Genomic DNA, 23735 nt, shown 5'->3' on the forward strand with positions numbered 1-23735 from the left:
CTATTACAGTAGTTGCTATTTCAGGTTGGAAAAGATTCAGGTTGTGCCATCAAATAGAACTTTTTCGCTGCTGCTCATGATAACTTGTTTACATGCATCAGAAATGTGGCCTCTCACATTACTATGCAGTGCAAATATCTCAGCAGGGGAAGTGTCAACAAGGCTCTTCTGAAAAATTAACTGTATGTGAAGCCCCTGAGTATAACATGCAGGTGGTGGATAAACATTCGACTACAGATTCAACTGTAATAAAATATACATACTGGATTATTATTTTTTTTTTTTTTAACAAGGTGTATGCCCTTTCAGTCTACTTTTCTATGTAATGCTGAAATTGTTAACAATAAAGGTAAAGTTGTGTAGTATATTTTATTTACATTTTTATTCATTTGTTTGCATTCAGAGAAGAGGTGGCATTATAGTCATCATTGATGAATATTGTTCCCCTCACAATTACTCATTGACACTAGCACCGCACATCGATGAAAATACCAATTACAACAGAGTGAATGATTGCGTCAAACAAATTTGATGGTGATAAGAAATACTTTTTTAGATTTTTGTATTCAATTATTTGCCTTGCCTAATTGATTCCATCACCACACTCGTACCTCAAAACACCAGTATTTCAAATCATCTTTCCCCAGTGAAACGAACGGGAATGCCATTAAGCAATAACAAGAATGTTCGTAACGTGTTTTTAATAGTGAAAATAGCACACTATAATATTGTACTTCATAAAAACATACTGAAATGACATTATTCCATAGTATTTAAACTAATTAAACCATTTGGGCTTTATTTTTTGCTTCAATTCAATCGACATTGCACTGCTCCTTCTGGTGTGCGTGTCTTGGCCACCTGGGGGCACTATAATACAGGCATGCTGATATATTGTACATGGAGTCAGTCTCAGCTCCTCTGTAAGCCGGAGTAATATTGGTCGTTCTTCGCAGAGGATAAAGAATATATGCCTGTGAGTATTGTTATATGTCTACACCATTAGTGTTCAGATATTTGTTGCTGGAAGGGTCATAAAACACAACAGCACCAATGATATTTACTAGCCCAGCTATGGCATATTCAATTATGTGTTAGTATTAAGCTAGTGGACCTTAAGGCAAAGTTATATGGTTATTTGAAAAACAACATGCATTTTTCTTTGTTTTATATTTAGTTTGACAGTAAACCTCAACTGGGGTCATCAATAAGCAGCTTGAAGCCTCTTTTTTGCAGACTTGCTCACTATCTTTCAAACTGCCCCTTGTTTTGAAGAAAGTTCAGTTGAGTCCACTATCACCTTACACTGCACGTATCCCAAATTTTTGTTCGCAAGTCAAAGTAGAGAATCGTCCAAACCGCAGTTCATATTCCGAAACACTCTTTAGTTGGGTCACTCGTATCATCAGTGTATTTAGTTTTATATTGGCCTTTACACTCACTGCGTTGTGATACAAACATTGGTGTTGGCAAAACATTGTGATAATGTTTTATTGTTACTCTGTGATACCCACTCTTAATGTGTGTTCAGCCCCGATGGGGAATGATAAAAATACATTGCAGTCTCAATACTCTCCACCAGGATTCATTAGTGGCTTACCACCTTGAGGCATTGTTTGATTGTCATGAGATGGATCGTGCAACCCTCAATCCCACAAAGTTGAAGCGCACCTTGTAAAATAGCATCTAGCTGCTACAGTATTTACTCACTGGACTGAGAGGAAAGGGGCACTTATTCCAAGCAGAGTCTTGTCAGCTCACTGCCTCTTCTAACAGACTTTTGGTCGAAGCAGAAAGGGGAAAACAGCTCTGAACGTGATATTCATGTATTATTGAGCAGAAATCCTTAAAATAGCATTAAACTGGCAAAGGGGGTGTTCGGACAACACTGCCAACAAGGCCCACAGGTAAGACACACAAGAGCTACCCGACAAACAACCAAACAGACGTTATCCACCACCCGGCTGCAATGTGTGGGTTCAAATGTCCAAAATCCATTGAGGTTAACTATCAGACAGGTTTCTGTAAGTGCTTTCGTGAAAAGGAAAGGCAGCGTTTTCAAGTGGCAGGAATGCAAGCATACACACCAGACAAAGTACAGTGCTTGCCAACTCCGGCCTAAAGATTGCCGCCATGAACTATCCTTTTACTCATTCTAATGGTCAACCTTCATGTGGCACCATTACTGCCTATTCTTGCGATGTTGAGAACGTTCGAAATGCAAAGCTACCACGATTGCAGCACTGCCCCTCACAGCCAGGAGATAAACACAGATTCAAAGCATATTAAATCAACTTCCTACTTTCTTTTCTCTCCAATCCAACCAACGGCATTAATGTTGTTTACCGGGTTGGAAATTGGCAGTACAGGAATTTACCTTATTGAATGAGTCGGCGCATGAAGTCAGCCAATGTGGGATTTTACTACTTACTACTTAAATTATGCAAAATGATGCTTCTGCTGTGATTCAACAGCATCTAGTCCAAGCTCCACTGCTGTTTGTATGAGTTGGTATGGGCACATTTTTAGCGCTACCTATGGATGCACGTGGTGTGCACAAGCCCTAGTTCACTCATTGATGTAGATGAAGGCAGACTTAGATGTTACTGTAGTTTCCTTGATGAAGGATCACTCTCTACACAAAACAATGCAGTCCTGAATTATTACACAAGCATCATTTTCTACTTATGTCACCTCTCCTCTTGCTCATACAGAAAAAAAACTGATGGCAACACCAGCTATTACCTGGTAAGTTTCTCATGATAAATTAACAGAATGGGGTTGGGAGCAACTTCTGAATTTACAGAAGATGCCTTTTTGGTCCAGTATTCCAAAAAACATATTTATATTGATTATATTGTTTGTCGGGTGTGATGTGATACAGTAAACAGGCGTAGAATACTGGTCATGTTATGACAGAGATGTAGCTGAGTGAGTCAGTCAATCAAAAGTCAAACAGAAGTCATTCAATTGTTTTTTTTTTTAACAAATGGGTGTTAATCGGGCTTGAATTGCAGCAATATTAACAGTATATAGTTATATTCTAAAACTACATTTATGCATGTTTTTTTCATTTCATATTTAAGAAAACAAATCTGAGTGAGATCTCAGACAGCTTGCACACTTGGCACCCATATGAATACATGTCAATCATATTTGTTGTCAAGACTGAATGGTCAATAAACCCTCGAGTTACATTCTGTCAGGACGTGTCATTTAATCTTTCAGCTCCACGCATCCATCACGTCACTCACATCCATATTAAGAGACTGAGCCACACAAAAGCAATTTATTTTCGGCTTCTGTGTGACAATTCATTAATCAATTGTTTGTAGTAATATATTTTGAAAGACACAAAAAGTGATCAATGAACACATTGACAAGACCAATAATGTCTTTCTGGAAGCCACCATGAAACAATAACATTCCCTGTTTTGGTTCCTGTGTGTTTTCTTCACTGCATCAAACACAAGGCAGTGTGGTAGCAAACCCATACACTGGGCACCTGTCTCCCGGCCCTCATTACTGGTCCAGCTGCACCACAGCCCACTTGGATTACATATTGTCCACACAGAGAGTAATTTAAGTAGGGTTCCGAAAGGAGTGGACAATGTAATAATTGTCTCTAAAATGACCCACTTTCCAAAACGTTCCCAGCTTGGAAGTTGTATAATAGTCATCATTATCTTGCATGAAGAGAAAAAAAAACATGCACATAGTTTATATGAATTCATCCATTTTTTTTACTCTTGTCGTGTTCAGGGTCATAGGTAAACCAGAGGTTATTTTAGCTGACTTTATGTTAGAGATGGGGTACAGTCTGGACTGGTCACCTGTCAATCACAGGTCAGTGCAGATACATTACAAGTACTAGACATGGTTCCTGATTTTGCTCAGCAGAAAGTGTTTATAGCCAGTAAAGCCATGTCAAACCCAATAGGCACTGTACTGTAAGATGTCAAAGCCTAAACCCTGATTTTGATTAAAATGTCTCTATGATTTACCAAACGTCAGCGTGGATGTGTTCCAGTTACCAGCGACCCGAATAAGAACATCCATCCATCCATCCATTTTCTGAGCCGCTTCTCCTCACTAGGGTCGCGGGCGTGCTGGAACCTATCCCAGCTATCATCGGGCAGGAGGCGGGGTACACCCTGAACTGGTTGCCAGCCAATCGCAGGGCACATAGGAACAACCAACCATTCGCACTCACAGTCATGCCTACGGGCAATTTAGAGTCTCCAATTCATGCATGTTTTTGGGATGTGGGAGGAAACCGGAGTACCCGGAGAAAACCCACGCAGGCACGGGGAGAACATGCAAACTCCACACAGGCGGGGCCGGGGATTGAACCCGGGTCCTCAGAACTGTGAGGCTGACGCTCTAACCAGTCGGCCACCGTGCCGCCCGAATAAGAACATGCGGTATAGAAAATGGATGGATGATGACATGTACTGTATATGTCAATACTTTTGCTGTACCTTCCCTTCCTTGCTATGGTAAAGGGTTACATTGGTAGCCACCATCAAGCATAAAAGCACTTCATAGCACCACTTTCCACCTGCAAACTGTCAACCCCGTCACACACACACACACACACACACACACACATACACACACACTGTATAGCACTTAAGAGGATGATAGCAAGATTCTACACGGAATTCTCAGCTTGAGACCAACAGAGTCAAACGCACAAGCTGGCAGAGGTCAAATCGGATTCAGATGTTCTGCCCACACTGCAGATCTGTGTCATCAAACCTCAGCAAAAGGCAGGGAGGTGTGTTTTTGACGTGTGGGAGAGACGCAGAAGCATATAAGCTCTATTTCATTCATGGCCCTTGAAAGCAGGTGGAACATTAGAGAGGTGGTGAGAAAAGAAAAACAAGTTGATAGACAGAAGGGAAGAAAAAAAAGTGGCTTGCTAATGAGAACCATCAGGTGTCGATCGAGACCACGTATTCATAAATCCTGTCATGTTTGACACAATGAGACGCTTCCTTGCTGGTGTCATCAAATAGTGAGCACATTATCAGCTCTACCGCTTTGCATTCTCTTCGTTATAAATGGTAAGGATTAGGGCTGTGCACGAATCGGTATGGACTCGAATTGGCATTTGAATGGCCGTTGAAAAGCGATCGTCAAAAATCAGGATTTTCAGACTTGAATCTTAGAATATCACACTGATTACAAGAGATGTAACTGCTACCGCGCTGCATTTACCTGAAAAAATAGATATATTGCTCCAGAATCAGGACATGGGAGCAAACAGCATTTTAAAAGATGCTTGCTTGTTTGAATGGCTAATGAGAGGCACAAACATACGTACTTATACCGCCTGTGTACATTTTGGCCACAGACTTTGCTTTTTTTATCCACAGGTACATTATGAATATAGTTTAGTATTGTTGTAGAACACATTAGTATATTTACTTTCGAATGTAGATTATTTGAATGGTTTAGAGGGAACACGGAAATGTATTTCTATGTCTCCACATTAACAGGTACTGTACTACCGCAGTGGTTAGAGAACATATTTTTACGCTGGACATTAAACTATTGACAGTTTCTCTCATCCGTTTTATTTACCTCTCGGGTTTCAACCTCTCTAACTATACACTACGTGGGTGTACAGTATATTCATCCGCGAGGAGTTGGGAGAGGGGGAGACGGGGACAAGTTGGACACAGCCTATGTCATATCAAAGCGCTTTGTTTTAATGCTGAATCCCAGCAGTAGGGGGCGCCCAAAATCGCAGATTATAGCTTTAAAAAGAGTTCTGCAACATTTTTGTGACTTTCATAACAGCACCGTCATTGTACTGTTACCAACTATTCGATGAAATTTAATGTCTGTTAAATCTCCGTGGACATTTGTTTTAACTACATTTTTATCAAAAATATGATTAATACTTAATAACAATGTCCAAACCTCAAGTCAATGGAAAAATAAGATTACAATTTTTGAAATTGAGCAAAATAGGAACAAAGTTTCTACATAGCCCCCCAAACATAGACACACACACACACACACTCACACACACACACACACACACACACACACACACCTGTACTTCATGCCCGTGTGTTTCCCCGTGGACTCCTTGAGTGAGATGTGGCGTGGAGTGAAGGAGCCAAAGCTGCGAGCGATGATGGCCACCGTGCGGAACTTGGCCCTGGCTTGGTTGACCACACTGGGGCTGGTGGCGCTCTGCTTGCTGTGGTCCCCATTGCCCCTCTTCAGGTTGTGGTCTGTGCAGGCGATGGACACCTGCATGACTGAGCTTCCAGCAAGGAGAAGAGGGGGGTCAGTAGGAAAATGTACAGATGGGTAAGATCAGACTCTCTTGAATCCCCGGCTTCTTTTGGAGGAAGTGCGGGTGTTCAGGCTTAAGTTTTGCAGGAGACTGATGGAGTTTCCGGTTGCTGCGTCTCCATGCGCATCACATTTCTCTGTGAAGCAATACAAAGCTTTTGCTCTTTTCTAATGCTCTCATATCAAGTCTTTCTTTGTAGGAGGAAAAGAAATGGAACGGTCAGCAATCAAAAGCCTTGAAGACTGCATTTCTTGGTTGCTTACTGAGCAATCTCCAAGTTATTCCCTCGATGGACTTTCTCTTCTCCAGTCTGATGCTTCTAATGCCGCTTCCAGCTGCAGAATGACAATCAGAGGAGTTGGAGGGAGCGATGGAAGGAAGAGAGAGTGAGAGAGAGGAAGAGATGCAGCACTCTCGCTGCTCTGACTGTGGAGAGCGTTGGTGAGGGAGGAGGAGGAGGGTGGAGCGGAGAGGGTCAGAGAGGAAAGAGGAAACAAGATGGGGTTGGGGGAGTCACGCTGTGGTCCTCCCAGGGTGCACAGTTACATATGTGCCATCAGCACTTTTCGCACTCACTTCTTTTTCTTCTTCTTCTTCTTCTTCCTTACTCAGAATCTTCAAACGGTGGATCCCTGTCCGCTTGATCACCTCCCACTGTCCCTAAAACCTGCACCAGATTCGGATGTTGCCCTTCCAGCACTCCCTCTGGTTCTTGTTTTCCTCAGAGGCGCCATCAACAGCGCACCTTCAGCGAAGGTGGGAGGTTTTCATTACAGCATACACCTCCCACTCCCACTCTCTGTCTGTTTTCTCTTCAGCTCCCACTGCACCAGTCTCACTCACAAGGCTTGGTGACTTTTTGTCAACTGCCCCACAGCTTTCAAACAATCCCTCACGTTTTCTCCATAGCAATCGTGTCCTAATTCTTGGCTCTAATAGTCACTCTAACTAACATGCATTTATCTTAATTCTTGCTTGCTGCACTCCCTGCGCTCTTTTTTATTTTTTCCCAAGTACAAAGAGCAATGTGGGCACTCTCCCCTGGAGTGGACCAGAAATTGACTGCATCATCCTTTGCAAGAAAAAAGAAAATCCTCTTTTGTTCGCATGTTGCACAAGCCAGAATTTGACTTGAAAATCCACTGCAATGTGTGCAAGAGAAAATACTTATTTGTTAACATTAAATTGTCATTTTCTCTCCTGATCCCCTCACACACGCTCTACATCTAATTCTCACAGGCGGCCACAAATCAAAGTGAACTGGCGGGAGTTGGATGTTTGAGTTGGGGGAGGCGTGGAGTTTTCAGAATGTGAAGATAGAAAATGACTTCAAGCAACTAGAAAATCAGGCTGAGGCGAATCACAACCATTTTTATGCATGCTTCACTACAGTAAACAGCACAGTGTTTTTAGTGTAGGTGTTGTCACAACAATGGTAATATTTAGTGCTTTCCAGTATATCCAAAAAATGAGTATTATCACATTTAGTGTGTGAGCATTCTGATCCACTAAAACAGTCAATAAATATTGTGAAGAAAATGTTAGGGTGTTGACACTGTGTTACTGTCAAAGTCAAGGACTGGCTAATCCGTGGCAGGTCTTAAAGCTACAAAATTCATCTAAAGTGCTGGAAATGGGCCATTGGTAGTATAGTGGTTCCCATGTGTGACATTTTTGCTGCTGACATAGACTCAATTCCCATTTAACGGCTCATTCACAATCACTACCTTTGATTAACTAGCAACTAGTGCAGGATATTGTCCCCCTTGTCACATTTTGGTGATGACTGCGTGGAGAGGAAATTTTTGTGTGGGGGAGAACAAGTGTTTCTGCGCTGCTATGGAGGTCTGCTGCTGCGTAGTTCAATGTTTTGTCATGACTTTCAATAACAAGTGGTGTTACATGTTGTTTATTCTTTAATTGGACACAATAATAGCCACATTGTCATTTCGTAATGACTACACTACCTGTTTTGTTGAAGGCAAACAGTGGAAATACCTTCCAACGAGCAGCATTATTTTAAACGACTCAGCCAATTGTGGTTAATTCTGAGCTGTTTTGCAAGTTGGTGTGCATCAAGCATGCAGTGAGGAGATGAGTACAAGCAAGAACATTCAGGGCAAGCTGAAAATGTGCTTGAAAGCAAGAAAATAACATGGCAAAGAAGGGGGTCTGTCATATACTGCCTGCAGTTACTTTCAGTAGTACCACGGCCCATTTACCTCCTGTAAGTCACCCTATTCCTCGTTCCCTTTTTGAGTCCTGTGTCTCCTTGTTCCAGTGTGTTTTCCCCCCGTGTTCCTGATCCACGTAATTCCTGCCGCCAAGTCAGCCGCCTGTCCTCACCACTGCCTGCCACCTGTCCACACCGCCGCCTGCCAACCCACATAGGACCACCGCCATTACCTTTCATCAATAAACTATTTATCCTTTCACATCTGCCTCCGACGGCTCTTGGATCCAGCCACTCTCTATTCGTGTCAGGGTCGGCGCTGGTATACTGTATAACGTATTTAACTTTGGGATCACTGACAGTGTACAATGGGGATGGTAGTCTATTGTTTGAATCTGCAATATTTGCATTGATGTGAATAGAAATGAGAGCATTGTATTTCTTTGTTTCATCCATGCCTAACCTTTTTTTTTTTTTTTTTTTTTTAAATCAGACATGATACTCTTCGGAAAACACTACTCTTTAAACTTCAATTGTGGTCCTTTACAATAAAGTCTTCACATCATCACAATCCCCTGCCTGTCTGACTTTCTCCACCCGAATACACTCATGTTAGGAGCCTCAGATATCAATCGCACTTAAAGTGAATGGCTACACTCTATCCCTTCTCTTTGATATGGATTCCCAACCATCCGCATATGTTGCACTGAACCCTAACATGCTTTATTCTCAAGTCTGCTACGATTATGCTCTCTCATCTCCCCCCAAATGAGAAGCAGAAAAGTGCTTAGTGGTCTGTGGATGCGGACTGAGTTACTGTGCTGGAGTGTGTGGAATACATCTACGCAGAGCTAACAAAGCAAAACAGAGCAACACATTGAGGTCAGGCTGGTTTATAACACTGCAAAAATGGCACACACGACACAAGCCACTGTCCAACGGTATAAATTACAGAGAATTATTCCACACTGGCGGGCCAAAATCTGTCTGAAAATCAAATGTCATCAGAAAACAATGTTTTTTTTCTCTCTGTGGACAACATCCGCACAAAATATCAACAGAGGGTACGTTGGGAAGTGCTCTCTGCACCCCGGAACCTTCGGAAACTCGGGGCGTTGTTGGAGCGTGCCGTTCGATACAAGTAGAACTGACACATTCAATATGGCAGATGTACTGCCGTATCCCTGCCAATAGCCAGAATGGAACGCGCTCTGTCTCTGAGTACCGCAATCTCGGGGCGCTGTGAGAGCGTCACACTGAATTTCCGAATGTACCCAGACACCGAGGCGGAGCTAAGATTGGTCCAAGACTGCGTGATGTCACGACAGGAAGCAGTCTTTGGACTATAAGAGACTATGACTAAAAAACCTCTCTTTCGCACGGACACTATTAAGAGCTACGTGTATAAGATCCCAGCGCTGGACCTTCCCCAACCTTATTGTTTGACTCTGTATTTTCAAATAAATTGTTAAACTTTTTATCCGGCCTAATCATTGAAGAATCACCTTGACCAGAATAAAAGAACCGCGTAATGGAGGTTTGAACGGTCGACAAGCAAAACCCGGGCTGTGACCTTTCTTTGCTGTCTCTTTTTGTACCTCTAACACAGCCTATGCACTTTGCTTGTCCCTTTGTCTCTGCCTCTTCTCGGAGTTGTATGACACAAGAAGACAGGTTAACATCGGGCAGTCGGCCGTCTGCCATGTCACTGGAAACTGCCCAAAGGGCTGTACTGTTCTCACTGTGCTGTATGGACTGAAGTGGTTGTGGCAGCGGATTGGGTAATGGGGTGTTAGCATTTAGTGTGGACTACTGTAATGTATCAAGTGAAAAAAAATACAAATTATAATTAAAAATCTACAACTGAGATTTGGGGTTCAGATATGTCAAAACCTTAAAAGCTTAATATTTTAGTTAAAATGTATGCGGACCTAAGGGTAAGGGTGGACTGGTCAACAGTCAATCACAGGGCACAACAAACAAACAACCATTCACAATCACATTCCACAATACTGCCTTTTGCTTGTTTAAAACTACAATATTAAGTAGAGACACCATTAACACATTTCTTTTGAATTGAACAATAAAAAAAAAGAAGAAAAAAAAAGCTTGACATAAAAATATTAAGTAGAGTCAGGTTGTCAACCATCATATTACCATTGATGACACAAGTTATATTCCCAATTATTCAGGCGCATTGGGATGGGCACAATGTACACATATGGGGCAAGAGCTCCTTACGAAAGTGAAGTTTGAATTTAAGTAAATAAATAAATGAGTGTTATTTTTTTACAGGGGAAATGCTACATAAAACAGAGTGGAGATGTCAGATTGAAGGGCCTGCCTGTGCCACGTTGTCATGCTGAAGGGCAGTTGCTCAAAGGCACCTCGACAGCCCTCAAGATAGAAAAATGGCCTCTCTCCAGTAAGCAGTCATCCGCAGGGAGTGTTGAACCTACATCCCTGCCGGTCAAGGCCACTTTTTCTCTTATTTATTATCATTACTCAGTTATTTATGGTAAATTGAACGAAGTTGCTATGAGGCATGAAATCATCATACTGTCATTGATGGAGCGATGTAGTTGATTCCCATCATTAAAATCCATCAGCATGTAAAGGTGTGAACATGGCAAAAAACACTTGTAATGAATGTTCCAATATTGTCTTTCTTCGTATATGATTGCATTCCCTCGGCAATTGTCTGTTACTAGTGGGGCATACATCCTTGGCAGTTGCAATGTATGCACATGCTTGCTGATGTCACACATTACTCCAGGGACGATTTACTGTACTCCCAGATCATTTGTATCCATGAAGCATGACGGCCGAGACACCATGTGGCATGGATGCCAAAGCCGTAAGCATGTTACAGTGATGGGTCTTGGTCTTGGGACGCTTTGAAGCTATGATCCCATGCGTCTGTAGTGAGGCTCAGTCATTTCCTTCCCCATACCAACTCAGCATCTTAGTCAGGCAGAGCACACTGAGCCCGTGAAGGATTGTAAATTGTAAGTGACCCATCACTGAACAGTATAATTGGGTTTAATAGACTGTAATCGTGGCTCATTTCATATAGGAGGCAACAAATTGAGAACTTAAATAAGTAATAGAGGTGGGGAAAGCAAGGCAATTAAAATAAGGTGCAGGTACTGTAAGCTACTTTCGAGTGGAAAGAAAGCTGACGGCTATTCTAAAAATGTACACCAGCTTGAAATTGAAGTTTTTGCTCTTCAGTGGTTGAGCAATGGCCTGTTTTATAGTAAGAAAAAACACCAAAGAATGTCTCTTGTACTTATACTATACTATACTATAATAATTCTTACATATACTATCAACATTAACCCTTAAAATTAAACCACATTGCTCCCTAACACAATCAAGCTTTTCCTAATCAAAGTGTGTTTGGTGTCATATCATGAATGAAATAAAAAAACAGAATTACAATTTACTCAAACGTGCCTTCCATGGAGATAATCTTGATTATTAAAACCCTGCACGATAACACAATGATACACACTGGATAAAAATTACAAAGGTAACCAATTAGACATTATTCTCAAAGGAGCAAAAGTCATACAGGCTTGAGTGTTCTGATCAACAGTGGAGTCAAAGTGTCCCAAACTTTATCCATAACAGCACTTTTGTTATCATTACCCAGCCGATGAAATGTAATTAGAATCTGACCCCACATGTACACATCTGTATATAGAGTACAGTAAGTAACTCATCCTTTCTGTGCATAGGGTACGGATAACCATTTAGAAATGGATGCCACACACCTCACTATAAGGTAGTAAAAGCCTGAGATTTCTCCCATTCAATGACTGAAGAAAGAAAATGCTACTAATGGAAAAATAATTTATACAAAATAATAAAAATAAAAATAATATATATAATACAAATAAATATATACATCCATTTCCGACATGGCTTGTCTTCATTAAGGTCACAATGAGATGCTGATGATGATGATGATGATGATGATTATTATTATTATTATACCATCACAATGTACCATTCTGTGATCACCTCATAAAAAACAAACTCAGAGAAAAAGGAAAACAAATGTGGTTTTACCCTTTAGATGCTCACTGAGCTATCTCGTGAGTGTCATAAGATTTGTTGGCATCTGGTAGATGTCACACATGATAATGGTTGGAATTCCAAGTTTTAGTTGACTTTTGAGGCATACATTGTACTAGGTTACTTCATAATGTGTCTAATGAGGGTGTAAAATTGTTACGCAGTAAAGAGATAAAATAAAAAAGAAAACGTGGAACGAAGTAATACAATATGAGAGGTTGACTAATGGACTTCGGTTATTACCCTTTTTAATTTTCTACAGGAAATAATTAATTGGTGGAGGGGAGTGATTATCTTACGCAAAATGGAAACATAAAATGTAGAAGGGCTGCCAATTGTATCTCAGTGGCACACAGTAGCTTACCAGGAAGTGCACATTCCTTAACAGGAGTCAACATTCTTCATTGTAACAATGAATACGCTACAAGCTTGTCCTACGGTTTCCTAGTCATCAGTCATCCCTGCTACTAATTACACACTATGAAATAATTTGGCGTTACATCCAGTAAATGCACATTTGCAGGGCTCAACTTTTCTGTAAGGCAAACTTGTGTGTCATCTGCGACTAAATGCCTGACGTAATAGTTCTTCTCCAACTTGGACCATGTAGCCTAATGAGAAAATTCAGCTGGCAGCCTGGATGAATATACGGACACTGTCACATCCTATATCAGTTTCTGTGAAGAGGTTTGTGTACCAACAAAATCATTTCGCACATTCAACAACAACAAGCCGTGGTTCACTGCTAAACTTAAGCAGCTTCGCCAAGCTAAGGAGGACGCATATCAGAGCGGGGACAGGGCCCTGTATAATCGAGCTAGAAACCAGCTGACTAAAGAAATTAACATTGCAAAGAGGATCTATGCAGCAAAGTTGGAAAATCAGTTTAGCACAAACGACTCTAAATCAGTCTGGCATGCATTCCAATCGCTGACTAATTACAAGCGATGATCCCCCCAAGCTGAGAACAATAGCACACTAGCCAACGACATGAATACCTTCTACTGCAGATTTGAAAAGGACAGTTTCACACCACACACCCACCCGGCCGCACCCGCGACCACAATCACACCTCTGACTTCTGCGTAAATCATCCATGAACAGGAAGTGAGATGCATCTTCAAACAACAAAAGATTAACAAAACGGCAGGCCCGGACCATGTGTCCCCATCCTGCCTCAAAGTCTGCGCGGACCAGCTCGCTCCAGTCTTCACTCAGATCTTCAATAGATCTCTGGAAATGTGCGAAGTTCCATTCTGTTTCAAACGCTCCACCATCATTCCAGTCCCCAAGAAACCTGAAATCTCGGGTCTGAATGACTACAGGCCTGTCGCTTTGACATCTGTGGTCATGAAATCCTTTGAACGTCTCATGCTGGACCACCTCAAGAGTGTCACAGGTCCCCTGCTGGACCCCCTGCAGTTTGCCTACCAAGCGAACAGGTCTGCGGATGATGCAGTCAACATGGGACTGCACTTCATCCTAGAACACCTCGACAGTGCAGGGACCTACGCGAGTATCTTGTTCGTGGACTTCAGCTCAGCGTTCAACACCATCATCCCTGAACTCCTTTCATCCAAGCTTCTCCAGCTCAGCGTCTCACCTGCCATCTGCCAGTGGATTTACAGCTTTCTGACGGGCAGGACACAGCAGGTCAGGCTGGGGGAGGCCACCTCATCCACACGCAGGATCAGCACTGGGGCGCCCCAAGGTTGTGTCCTCTCGCCGCTGCTCTTCTCTCTCTACACGAACGACTGCACCTCAGCGAACCCGACTGTCAAACTCCTGAAGTTTGCAGATGACACCACTGTCATCGGCCTCATCAAGGACGGTGACAAGTCTGCATATCGACAGGAATCGGAGCGGCTGGAGCTGTGGTGCGGCCGACACAACCTGGAGCTGAACACGCTCAAGACTGTAGAGATGATCGTGGACTTCAGGAGGCATCCTTCGTCACAGCTGCCCCTCACGTTGTCCAGCTGCCTTGTGTCAATCGTCGAGACCTTCACGTTCCTGGGAATTACAATCTCTCAGGACCTGAAGTGGGCGACCAACATCAACTCCGTCCTCAAAAAGGCCCAGCAGAGGATGTACTTCCTGCGGCTTCTGAGAAAGCACGGCCTGCCACCGGAGCTGCTGAGACAGTTCCACACAGCGGTCATTGAATCAGTCCTGTGTTCTTCCATCACAGTCTGGTTTGGTGCTGCTACAAAAAAGGACAAACTCCGACTGCAACGGTCAATCAAAACTGCTGAAAGGATTGTCGGTACCCCCCTACCCACCCTTGAGGACTTGCACGCTACCAGAACTAAGACAAGGGCGTGGAAAATCCTCTCGGACCCGCCGCACCAGCTCTTCCAGCTCCTTCCCTCAGGTAGGCGCTACCGATCAATGCAAACTAGAACGAGTAGACATTCCAACAGCTTCTTCCCTCTTGCAATCAACTTCTTAAACAGCTAACCTATAATTCCATTGCAACAAGCTGGCAATTTTTTGACTTGAGTTCGTTGTCACATTTCTGTGGGGCCAATTATGTATTACTCGTGCACTCACTGTAGTTGTCTCGCCATGCTGCACTATTTGCATATACTGGCCACTCATGCCAGAGTAGCATCTGCTCCATTTGCACACTGATTGAGGAGTATCTGTAACATTTGCACAACCAACATTGTCCCAGATTATCGCAGAACTCGTCACTTTAAACCGCATACACTCCTTGAAGTCTCAGCGCCCTTTGCACAATGGTCATTGCACCGGACTATTGCAATATTAGTCATTTGAACTGCTCTAAGTGGTAGAGGACTCTGCATCTTTTTGCACAATTGTTTTTTGTCAGTCTTTATGTCCCCAAAGTGTTCTGTAAATTGACTGTCTGTTGTACTAGAGCGGCTCCAACTACCGGAGACAAATTCCTTGTGTGTTTTGGACATACTTGGCAAATAAAGAGGATTCTGATTCTGATTCTGATTCTGATGTACTCCCACGCCTCAGCTAAAGAGTCTTCAGATATGGACACTTGATATTGAAGAGTGGCAACAACCACAGAAAGCCATCATCCCTGCAATAGCATTGCTATGGAAACAATATGGATGTGCGTGTGTAGGTGTGTGTGTGTGTGTGTGTGTGTGTGCGTGTGTGTGGACAGTGGCGGTTATTTTTAACAGACCAGAAATTTCAAAGCAAATAAAATCACACACCGGCAAATACATTTTTGCCAAATGGCAGCGCTCAAGCAAAGCTGCGTATAAGAAACCCCACTTGGCTTTAATCGTTTTTTTTTTTTTTTTATATATCATGCTTTAAATCTTCCTAAAACTTTCCCACTCCACAACTTTTATTGTAGTCATACGCTGCGCAAACGCACACACATGCCTATGCTGCAACTTTGACTGGAAGTGAAAATACTGAATGTGGCCACTGCCTCGGACAACAAAACAATAGCATTGTTATGTGGTAATGATAATGAATAATATGCACCATTAACATTCAGTGGGGTGAAACCTAAATTACATTATTTAAAATGGTTGATCTGTAATTCCTCTCACTTAATAAAAGACTGGATAAACATTCTACAGTGTTCCCACGCTATATTGGTTCATTGTGCACGCCCCCACTATATCACAGATTTTTTTGATTGTTTTTTTAATGGGATTTTACAGTGTAAACGCAAATCTGAATTTAGAGTTGTGCGGCTTTAGTGTAATACATCCATCCATTCAACCATCTTCTTCCGCTTATCCGAGGTCGGGTCACGGGGGCAATAGCTTTATCAGGGAAGCCCAGACTTCCCTCTCCCCAGCCACTTCCTCCAGCTCGTCCGTGGGGATCCCGAGGCGTTCCCAGGCCAGCCGGGAGACATAGTCTCTCCAGCATATCCTGTGTCGTCCTTGGGGTCTCATCCCGGTGGGACATGCCCGGAACAGGAGGCATCCTAATCAGATGCCCGAGCTACCTCATCTGGCTCCTCTCAATGCGGAGGAGCAGCCACACTACTCTGAGCTCCTCCCGGATGACCGAGCTTCTCACCATATCTCTATAGAAAAGTCTGGACACCCTGCGGAGGAAACTCATTTGGGCCGCTTGTATCCGGGATCTTGTTCTCACCTATGGTCACGACCCATAGGTAGGAACGTATATCGACCGGTAAATTGAGAGCTTCGCCTTTCGGCTTAGCTCCTTCATCACCACAATGGACCGATACAAAGTCTGCATCACTGCAGACGCTGCACTGATCCGCCTGTCAATCTCCCGTTCCATTCTTCCCTCACTCGTGAACAAGACCCAAACTTGAACTCCTCCACTCGGGGCAGGATCTCATTCCGAACCTGGAGAGGGCACTTCACCCTTTTCCAACAGAGGACCATGGCCTTAGATTGCGAGGTGCTGATTTTCATCCCAACCACTTCACATCCTGCTGCGAACCGCTCCAATGAGAGTTGGAGATCACGGAAGCCAGCAGAACCACATCATCTGCAAAACGCAGAGATGCAGAATCGGTGACAAAGGGCAGCCTTGGCGGAGTCCAACCCTCCCCGGAAACAAATCCGACTTACTGCCAGCAATGCAGACCAAACTCTGACACTGGTCGAAGAGCCCGTATCAGGGGGTTCAGTATCCCATACTCCCCAAGTACCCCCCACAGGACTGCCCAAAGGACACAAAACATGTATACTGGTTGGGCGAACTCCCATGCCCGCTTGAGGACCCTGCCGAGGGTATACAGCTGGTCCACTGTTCCATGCCCAGGACGAAAACCACAATGCTACTCCTGAATCTGAGATTCAACTTCCCAACGGACCCTCCTCTCGAGCACCCCTGAATAGACCTTACCAGGGAGGCTGAGGAGTGTGATCTTCCTGTAGTTGGAACACACCCTCCGGTCCCCCTTCTTAAAAAGGGGGACCACCAACCCAATCTGCCAATCCAGAGGCACTATCCCCGATGTTCACGCGATGTTGCAGAGGCATGGCAAGGAGATTTTTAACCACCACTTTGACCTAAACCCAAGAGATAGGAGAGCCCACTTGAGAGATCCCAGACTCTGCTTCCTCACGGGAAGGCGTGCTGATGGAATTGAGGTCTTCGAAGTATTCTCACCACCGACTCACAACATCTCAGCCATGGCCCAATGGTTAAGATCATTGCCTACCACCGTGGGGGACCTAGGTTCAAGACCCCGACTGGACCATCCGCCAACATCCCCCGGACTCATGGCTGTGGTGTCTTTGAGCAAGACACTAATACCCTGAGATGCTCCCCGGGTGCTTCAGCTGCCCCCTGCTCCAGTGTGTTCCACTAACATGTGTATGTGCTCACTGTGACGGATTAAATGCAGAGAACAAATTTCGTGTGCATGCATGCATGTTCATGACAATAAAAGGTGATTCTTCTCCTTCTTCTCAAGTCGAGGTGAGCAGTGCCCCATCCCCACTATACACAGTGTTGATGGAAGTCTTTCTCCATGGCCTCACCGAATTCCTCCCAAGCCTGAGTTTTTGCCTCAGGGACCACCAAACCTCCATTCCGCTTGGCCAGCCGGTACCCATCTGCTTCCTCCGGAGTCCCACAGACCAAAAAGGCCCGATAGGACTCCTTCAGCTTGACGGTATCCCTCACCGCTGGTATCCACTAACGGGTTCGGGGCTTGCCGCCACGACAGGCACACACTACCTTACGGCCACAGCTCCGGTCGGCCACCTTAGCAATGGAGGCGTGCAACATTGTCCACTTGGACTCATTGTCCCCCGCCTCCCTCTCTGCCAGAGGTGGGAGTTGAAACTCCTTCTGACAGGGGATTCTGACAGACATTACCAGCAGACCCACACAATACGTTTGGGCCTGCCAGTTCAGACCGGTGTCTTCCCCCACCATCGGAGCAGCAGCAAAAAAGGGAATGGGAATATCCTGTTCTAATCTCACGGCAGCATCTCGGAGTTAAACCCGTTCGTGAGCTTTCTAGTTCCAGGAAAAGCACTTGGAGATGTATTTCAGGTTGAGCAGGGAGCTTTCAAGGGGCGTTTCGGAATATAAATTTTCTATTGGCCCAAAGATAGTAATATTATGCCATTTACCCCTTGCCAGTTACAGTACAACTCTGCCAAAATAGCACTCAGAAATCACTCCGCCAGCCTCTCTCCCATTGGAGGAGCTTATCGACCTTATCGTCACCGCGTCAAAGTTCCAGAATAGAACATAATTCTATCCAATGACGCGTCGCGTCACATCAAAACACGGTGACTCCCCTTCAGCACACACAATTAATGGAAAAGTCGAGGGCGTTGGACGCTTTGCCAACTGCAGTGTGACAATGCCTTAACTAGCCCTGCTAGTCGACGTTTCCTACCTTTGTGGTTCAAGGTACAACAAACTCACGAGTGAGCATTTATGCCGTCTAGTGCAGTAGCAACAGATAACAGTAGCAATATGGTGGCGTACACGAGGACATCGGGATGCTCCGGTGAGCAGCGCACATTTACCGTAGTATATACAGAATAAATGTGTGAATGTGAATGCAAGTGTACCCCTTTTTCACCACCCCTAGGTGGCAGTTTACATTTACAAAATGTAATTTTTCCCAAAATTTTTTTTTCCATTTTCCGTATACCTATGTATAATGCAATATAACTTTTGAGTATTGACTGAAAAATGCGCATTATACACGAAAAATTACAGTTTATGAAATATAGCCACATTCCATTTATGCTAACAGCTTGTTGACACAAGACACAGAGTGATTCAACAACAACAACAAAATCATAATTTAGGTATCAGGGCTGTGCTGAGATTTTAACCACCCCTGTCATAGTGGAAACATTATTAAATATACAGAAAAATAAATGTGTTTCATAGTTAATGTTATCGAACATTCATATATTTTATTTCCTGGTAACGCAAATGGCACTGACTCAGTGGATTGACATATACAGTACATGTTTGCGAGTATATTTACAGCATGTATGCTTAATTTGCAATTGATGCTCCTCTGTGTGTGTGTGTATAGTGGTTGTTTGAAGTCTTATAGTTACTGCAACATCCATGCTAATTTCCGTTAGCCCGTCTATCGCATTATATTTTAGCATTAGGCAAGTGGACTTTTAATAAACAAGGATTCACGGTATATTACACTGGAAGCCGAATGGGTTGGGATTTGGCTTCAGGAGAGGTATTTCAATCATGAGAGAGTAGAAAATAAAACCCACATCAAGTTGGTGGGAGGTTGAAGAGTCAGTTTGAAGGAGAGCTCTCACGTCAGTGATAGGTGCTTCACTTTAACTCTGTTAATTATCAAGAAGGGGAGTGGTAAAGAGTCTGTGCCTAGAAATGAAGATTAGGCACTTGATATATCTTTTAAACAATGGGACGTGCATGGTGATTTGCGCCATGGCTGCACATAAGGGCATCTCCATCATTGACTGGGATTTCCAGTGCCACATTGCATTCTACCTATCGTCTGATTGACTTGCATTGTCAATGTGTGTTTATGTGTATCCATTTGTAAGTGTTCCCGCAGGAGAGATGGAATACGATACCAAACTGCAAGTACAAAGAAAAGAATATAAATTGTACAAATTATAATTAGACACTGGAGTGTAATACATTTACTGTAGAGGTCAATTTTTTAGTCTCCATGCGAATAAAATCTCTTTCATATTGAGATGTTCTAGCACACAAAAATGAAATTAAGATGGGTCTCTAGCAGATGGGTTAGTGACTTATCCCCCGCAATAAGTGTCACACCTTCACTGAGTGGGAAATGAACCTGCCACGCAGCCTGCAGCAAAATCACAGCCACACCAACATCGTGAGCCAATTAATTAATTACATTATTATTGGAAATTCAATAGGAATTGTAAAAACCACATGCCTCCTTCAAATTTACTAACCTTTTTTTGTCCCTTTGTCATTTTGAACCCAGCAATTAAACAAAGAAGGAAGGACTTTGTTGGAAAGTTACTTTGTCCATTTGTAGATAGATAATATATTTCTTGCGTTTTATACAACTAAAAAAACCTAGGATTAAATTGACAACAAAGAAAACGTAACAACGATGCGTACGCCGTGTATACAAATCGTGAAAATTATATCGTTCATTTAGGTTTTACCCAACAAATGTCATTAAATATGAAGCAAATATGTTGATCATTGAATTAGAGATGCAAAATATTGATTGGGGTCAAATTGAAGCCTCTGAAAATAGAAAAGTTAAGTGCCTCATTGTTTGAAAACATGAGGCATGTTGCAAACATGCCAGCCAATCGCAGAAGATGAAAAATGTGTCACGTTAAATGTGTAAGTCTTCATAACACACAGTATGTGTATTAGTGTTATAATGTGTTACAAGTCGACAAGCAAGGTTGTACGGCAGAATGTGAAAAAAATGTGGGCTCTCGATTCCATGGCTACAAAAATTCTGCAATGATGAAAATGAGATGCTTTGCTGGCTCACAAGGAAGACCAGAGAGAAGAACAAAGACACATTTTCACATGTTCCTAAAATATTCAGGGGTCATCTTGGAACGCAGTTTCAAGTTAGTATCTCTAGTTTTCTGACATTTTACTTTGCTTTTTGAAGCCTGTAGTGAGCAGCCATGAATTGCTGCATCTTCACTGCATTGCTGCACCACAGCCACTAAAGCGCAGCGTGTGAATGGTGCTATATCATGTACACATAGGTCTACTGCAACTTATCTGTGTAGTATCTATACAACAAGTTTGTCAGGGTGATATGCCACCTTGAGGGACCTCGCTTCTCTAAATAGCCCTGAAGGGAAAACACTGGAGCTTATACTTCCAAGTTATAAAACAATAACTCAGGACAAACCAATCTCACACACACACACACGCGCACACACACTTGCACAAAGAGCATGAACAGGCATAGGCTCTTTACAACTGCAGTTTGGAAAGACACACCGAACAAAAGTGCTGATACTCCAAGTTTAAACTTCGCATCTGTGTAAGGCCACACAGTAATCCAGTCAATATATAACTTAGAAAAGTCCAGATTGGAAAGGAACAGAAATAGGATGGAAACAAGCAAAGCAAGATGGGAAGATGACTCAAAAAGAAAACTTTGCTAGAGGAAAATAGCCACACTACAGGGAGCACAAATGTGTTCCGTAGACAAGAATAAAAAGGAGGTAACCGTCTTTTATCTTTGGTAGGAGTCTGGGTGGGTATTGCAATTCCTTCTCTTGAACCATGACTAAAAAGATCTTCCTTCAATCCACATTGGGTCACACTCGAGTGGAGCATTCCAGCACCTTTTAAAATATTTTACTTTCAAACAATTCCTCCTCTCCCAGCAAACATAGAGCGCCAGAGGACCAGATCAGTGCATTATCATGAGTTGACCAATCAATAGGACCACTGCCAAAGCAGTGCTTGAAAATATCCAATCCCGTATGAGGAGATGTCTGTGAGAATATCGAGGATCTATGGGCGTCAGATCTTGGATTTGTCCCAGTGTTCATTTTAGATCTACCTTTAAAATGAATCATAGGAAGCGAACGTGTCCACAAGAGCTGTTGTTCAATCTCTTGACACACTCAACACACTCTGCTCATGCACACACAAACACCAAACACACAACACACACTCGAGCATCGAGGCCAATGTGTTGCAAGTCCACGGCTCCCTCTAACGGCACATCTCGCAACAAGCAGCAAAATAAGAGCCTTGTGAGCCTCTGCGACTTTTGACCGCTCTACTCATGATTTCAATGTAACGTGTACAGCGGCCCACTGAAGACACCCACATACACCCTCTCCATTTCCCTCTTCAGAGATTCTTAATGGCACCACTCTTGTTCTGCTTTATCACTCGAAATGAGACATCTGCCCTTATCACTTTGATCTCATGTACACTTACTGGCAGAAGCCGTAGGTGTGATTTGCCAAAATCTACAGGATACAATGTCACCTTGAACATGAGCTGAATGATTTCAATTAAAGAAAGTGTGTGTGTGTGCGTGTGTGCGTGTGTGTGTGTGTGTGTGTGTGTGTGTGTGTGTGTGTGTGTGTGTGTGTGCGAGCGCAAGTTTTACCTAGGCACAACGCCATCCCTTTTTGCTCAAGGCAGTGTCGGAGAGCAAGATGTCATCCTCAGGCAAGCACGAAGAGCTTTTGTCCCTTCAGTAACATCTATGAGCAATTACCTTTTATAGATCCGCACATAGAAATCAGGATGGAGCTGGAGACACTTGCATTCCATCCGTTCATCCATTTTCTATGCTGCCTCTTTTCATTTGGGTCTCAGATGAGATGGAGCCTATACCAGCTGACTTCTTTAGTTTTCAGATCATTTTTATAGTTTCATGAATGTAAAGGAACTATCCATCCATCCATTCTCTGTACCGCTTATGCTCACGAGGGTTGCGGATGTGCTCGAGCCTATCCCATCTGATTTTCGGCAAGAGGTGGGGTACACCCTGAACTGGTCGCCAGCCAATCGCAGGGCACACACAGGCAAACTACAATTTATACTCACATTCACACCTATGGACAATTTTGTCTTCAGTTAACCTACTATTGATGTTTTTGGAATCCATCCATCCATTTTCTGAGCCGCTTGTCCTCACTCGGGTCGCGGGCGTGCTGGAGCCTATCCCAGCTGTCATCGGGCAGGAGGCGGGGTACACCCTGAACTGGTTGCCAGCCAATCGCAGGACACATAGAAACGAACAACCATTCGCACTCACAGTCATGCCTACGGGCAATTTAGAGTCTCCAATTAATGCATGTTTTTGGGATGTGGGAGGAAACCGGAGTGCCCGGAGAAAACCCACGCAGGCACGGGGAGAACATGCAAACTCCACACAGGCGGGGCCGGGGTTTGAACCCGGGTCCTCAGAACTGTGAGGCTGACGCTCTAACCAGTCGGCCACCGTGCCCCCTGTTTTTGGAATGTGGGGCAAAATTGGAGCATGAGGAAAATACACACGCAGTCACGGGGAAAACCTACAAACTACACACAGGAAGGCCAGAGCCCACACCGTGCTGCTGTAAAGGTAGTACTGTCTATTTGTTTGTACCCCATTCATTCTTTAATAAATTAAAAATATACACATTTGAATGCAGGCAGCACGGTGTGGCTGTGGTTAGCACATCTGCCCTGCCAAGATGTTCTGGGTTTGAATTTTTCCTGCATGGCTTTTCTACGGCT

General features: G+C 43.5%; 1 protein-coding gene across 6 annotated transcripts in view; it reads right to left on the minus strand.

Annotated features, from left to right (window-relative positions):
• kcnab1a (potassium voltage-gated channel subfamily A regulatory beta subunit 1a) overlaps positions 1-23735 on the minus strand; it is an 86140-nt gene that overhangs the window by 46595 nt on the left and 15810 nt on the right. The window contains exon 1 of one of the 6 annotated variants that reach the window (XM_061782247.1): positions 6068-7348. The exons of 4 other annotated variants lie outside the window; for them this stretch is intronic. In XM_061782247.1, the coding sequence (XP_061638231.1) occupies positions 6068-6276 (209 nt within the window). In that variant the 5' untranslated portion in view covers positions 6277-7348. Of the gene's footprint in view, positions 1-6067; positions 7349-23735 lie in introns of those variants that run through there. One more of the 6 variants, XM_061782251.1, reaches the window with a different exon arrangement.

Source organism: Phyllopteryx taeniolatus, chromosome 8 (assembly GCF_024500385.1).
Source record: "Phyllopteryx taeniolatus isolate TA_2022b chromosome 8, UOR_Ptae_1.2, whole genome shotgun sequence".
In the NCBI taxonomy this organism is placed as follows: Eukaryota; Metazoa; Chordata; class Actinopteri; order Syngnathiformes; family Syngnathidae; genus Phyllopteryx; species Phyllopteryx taeniolatus.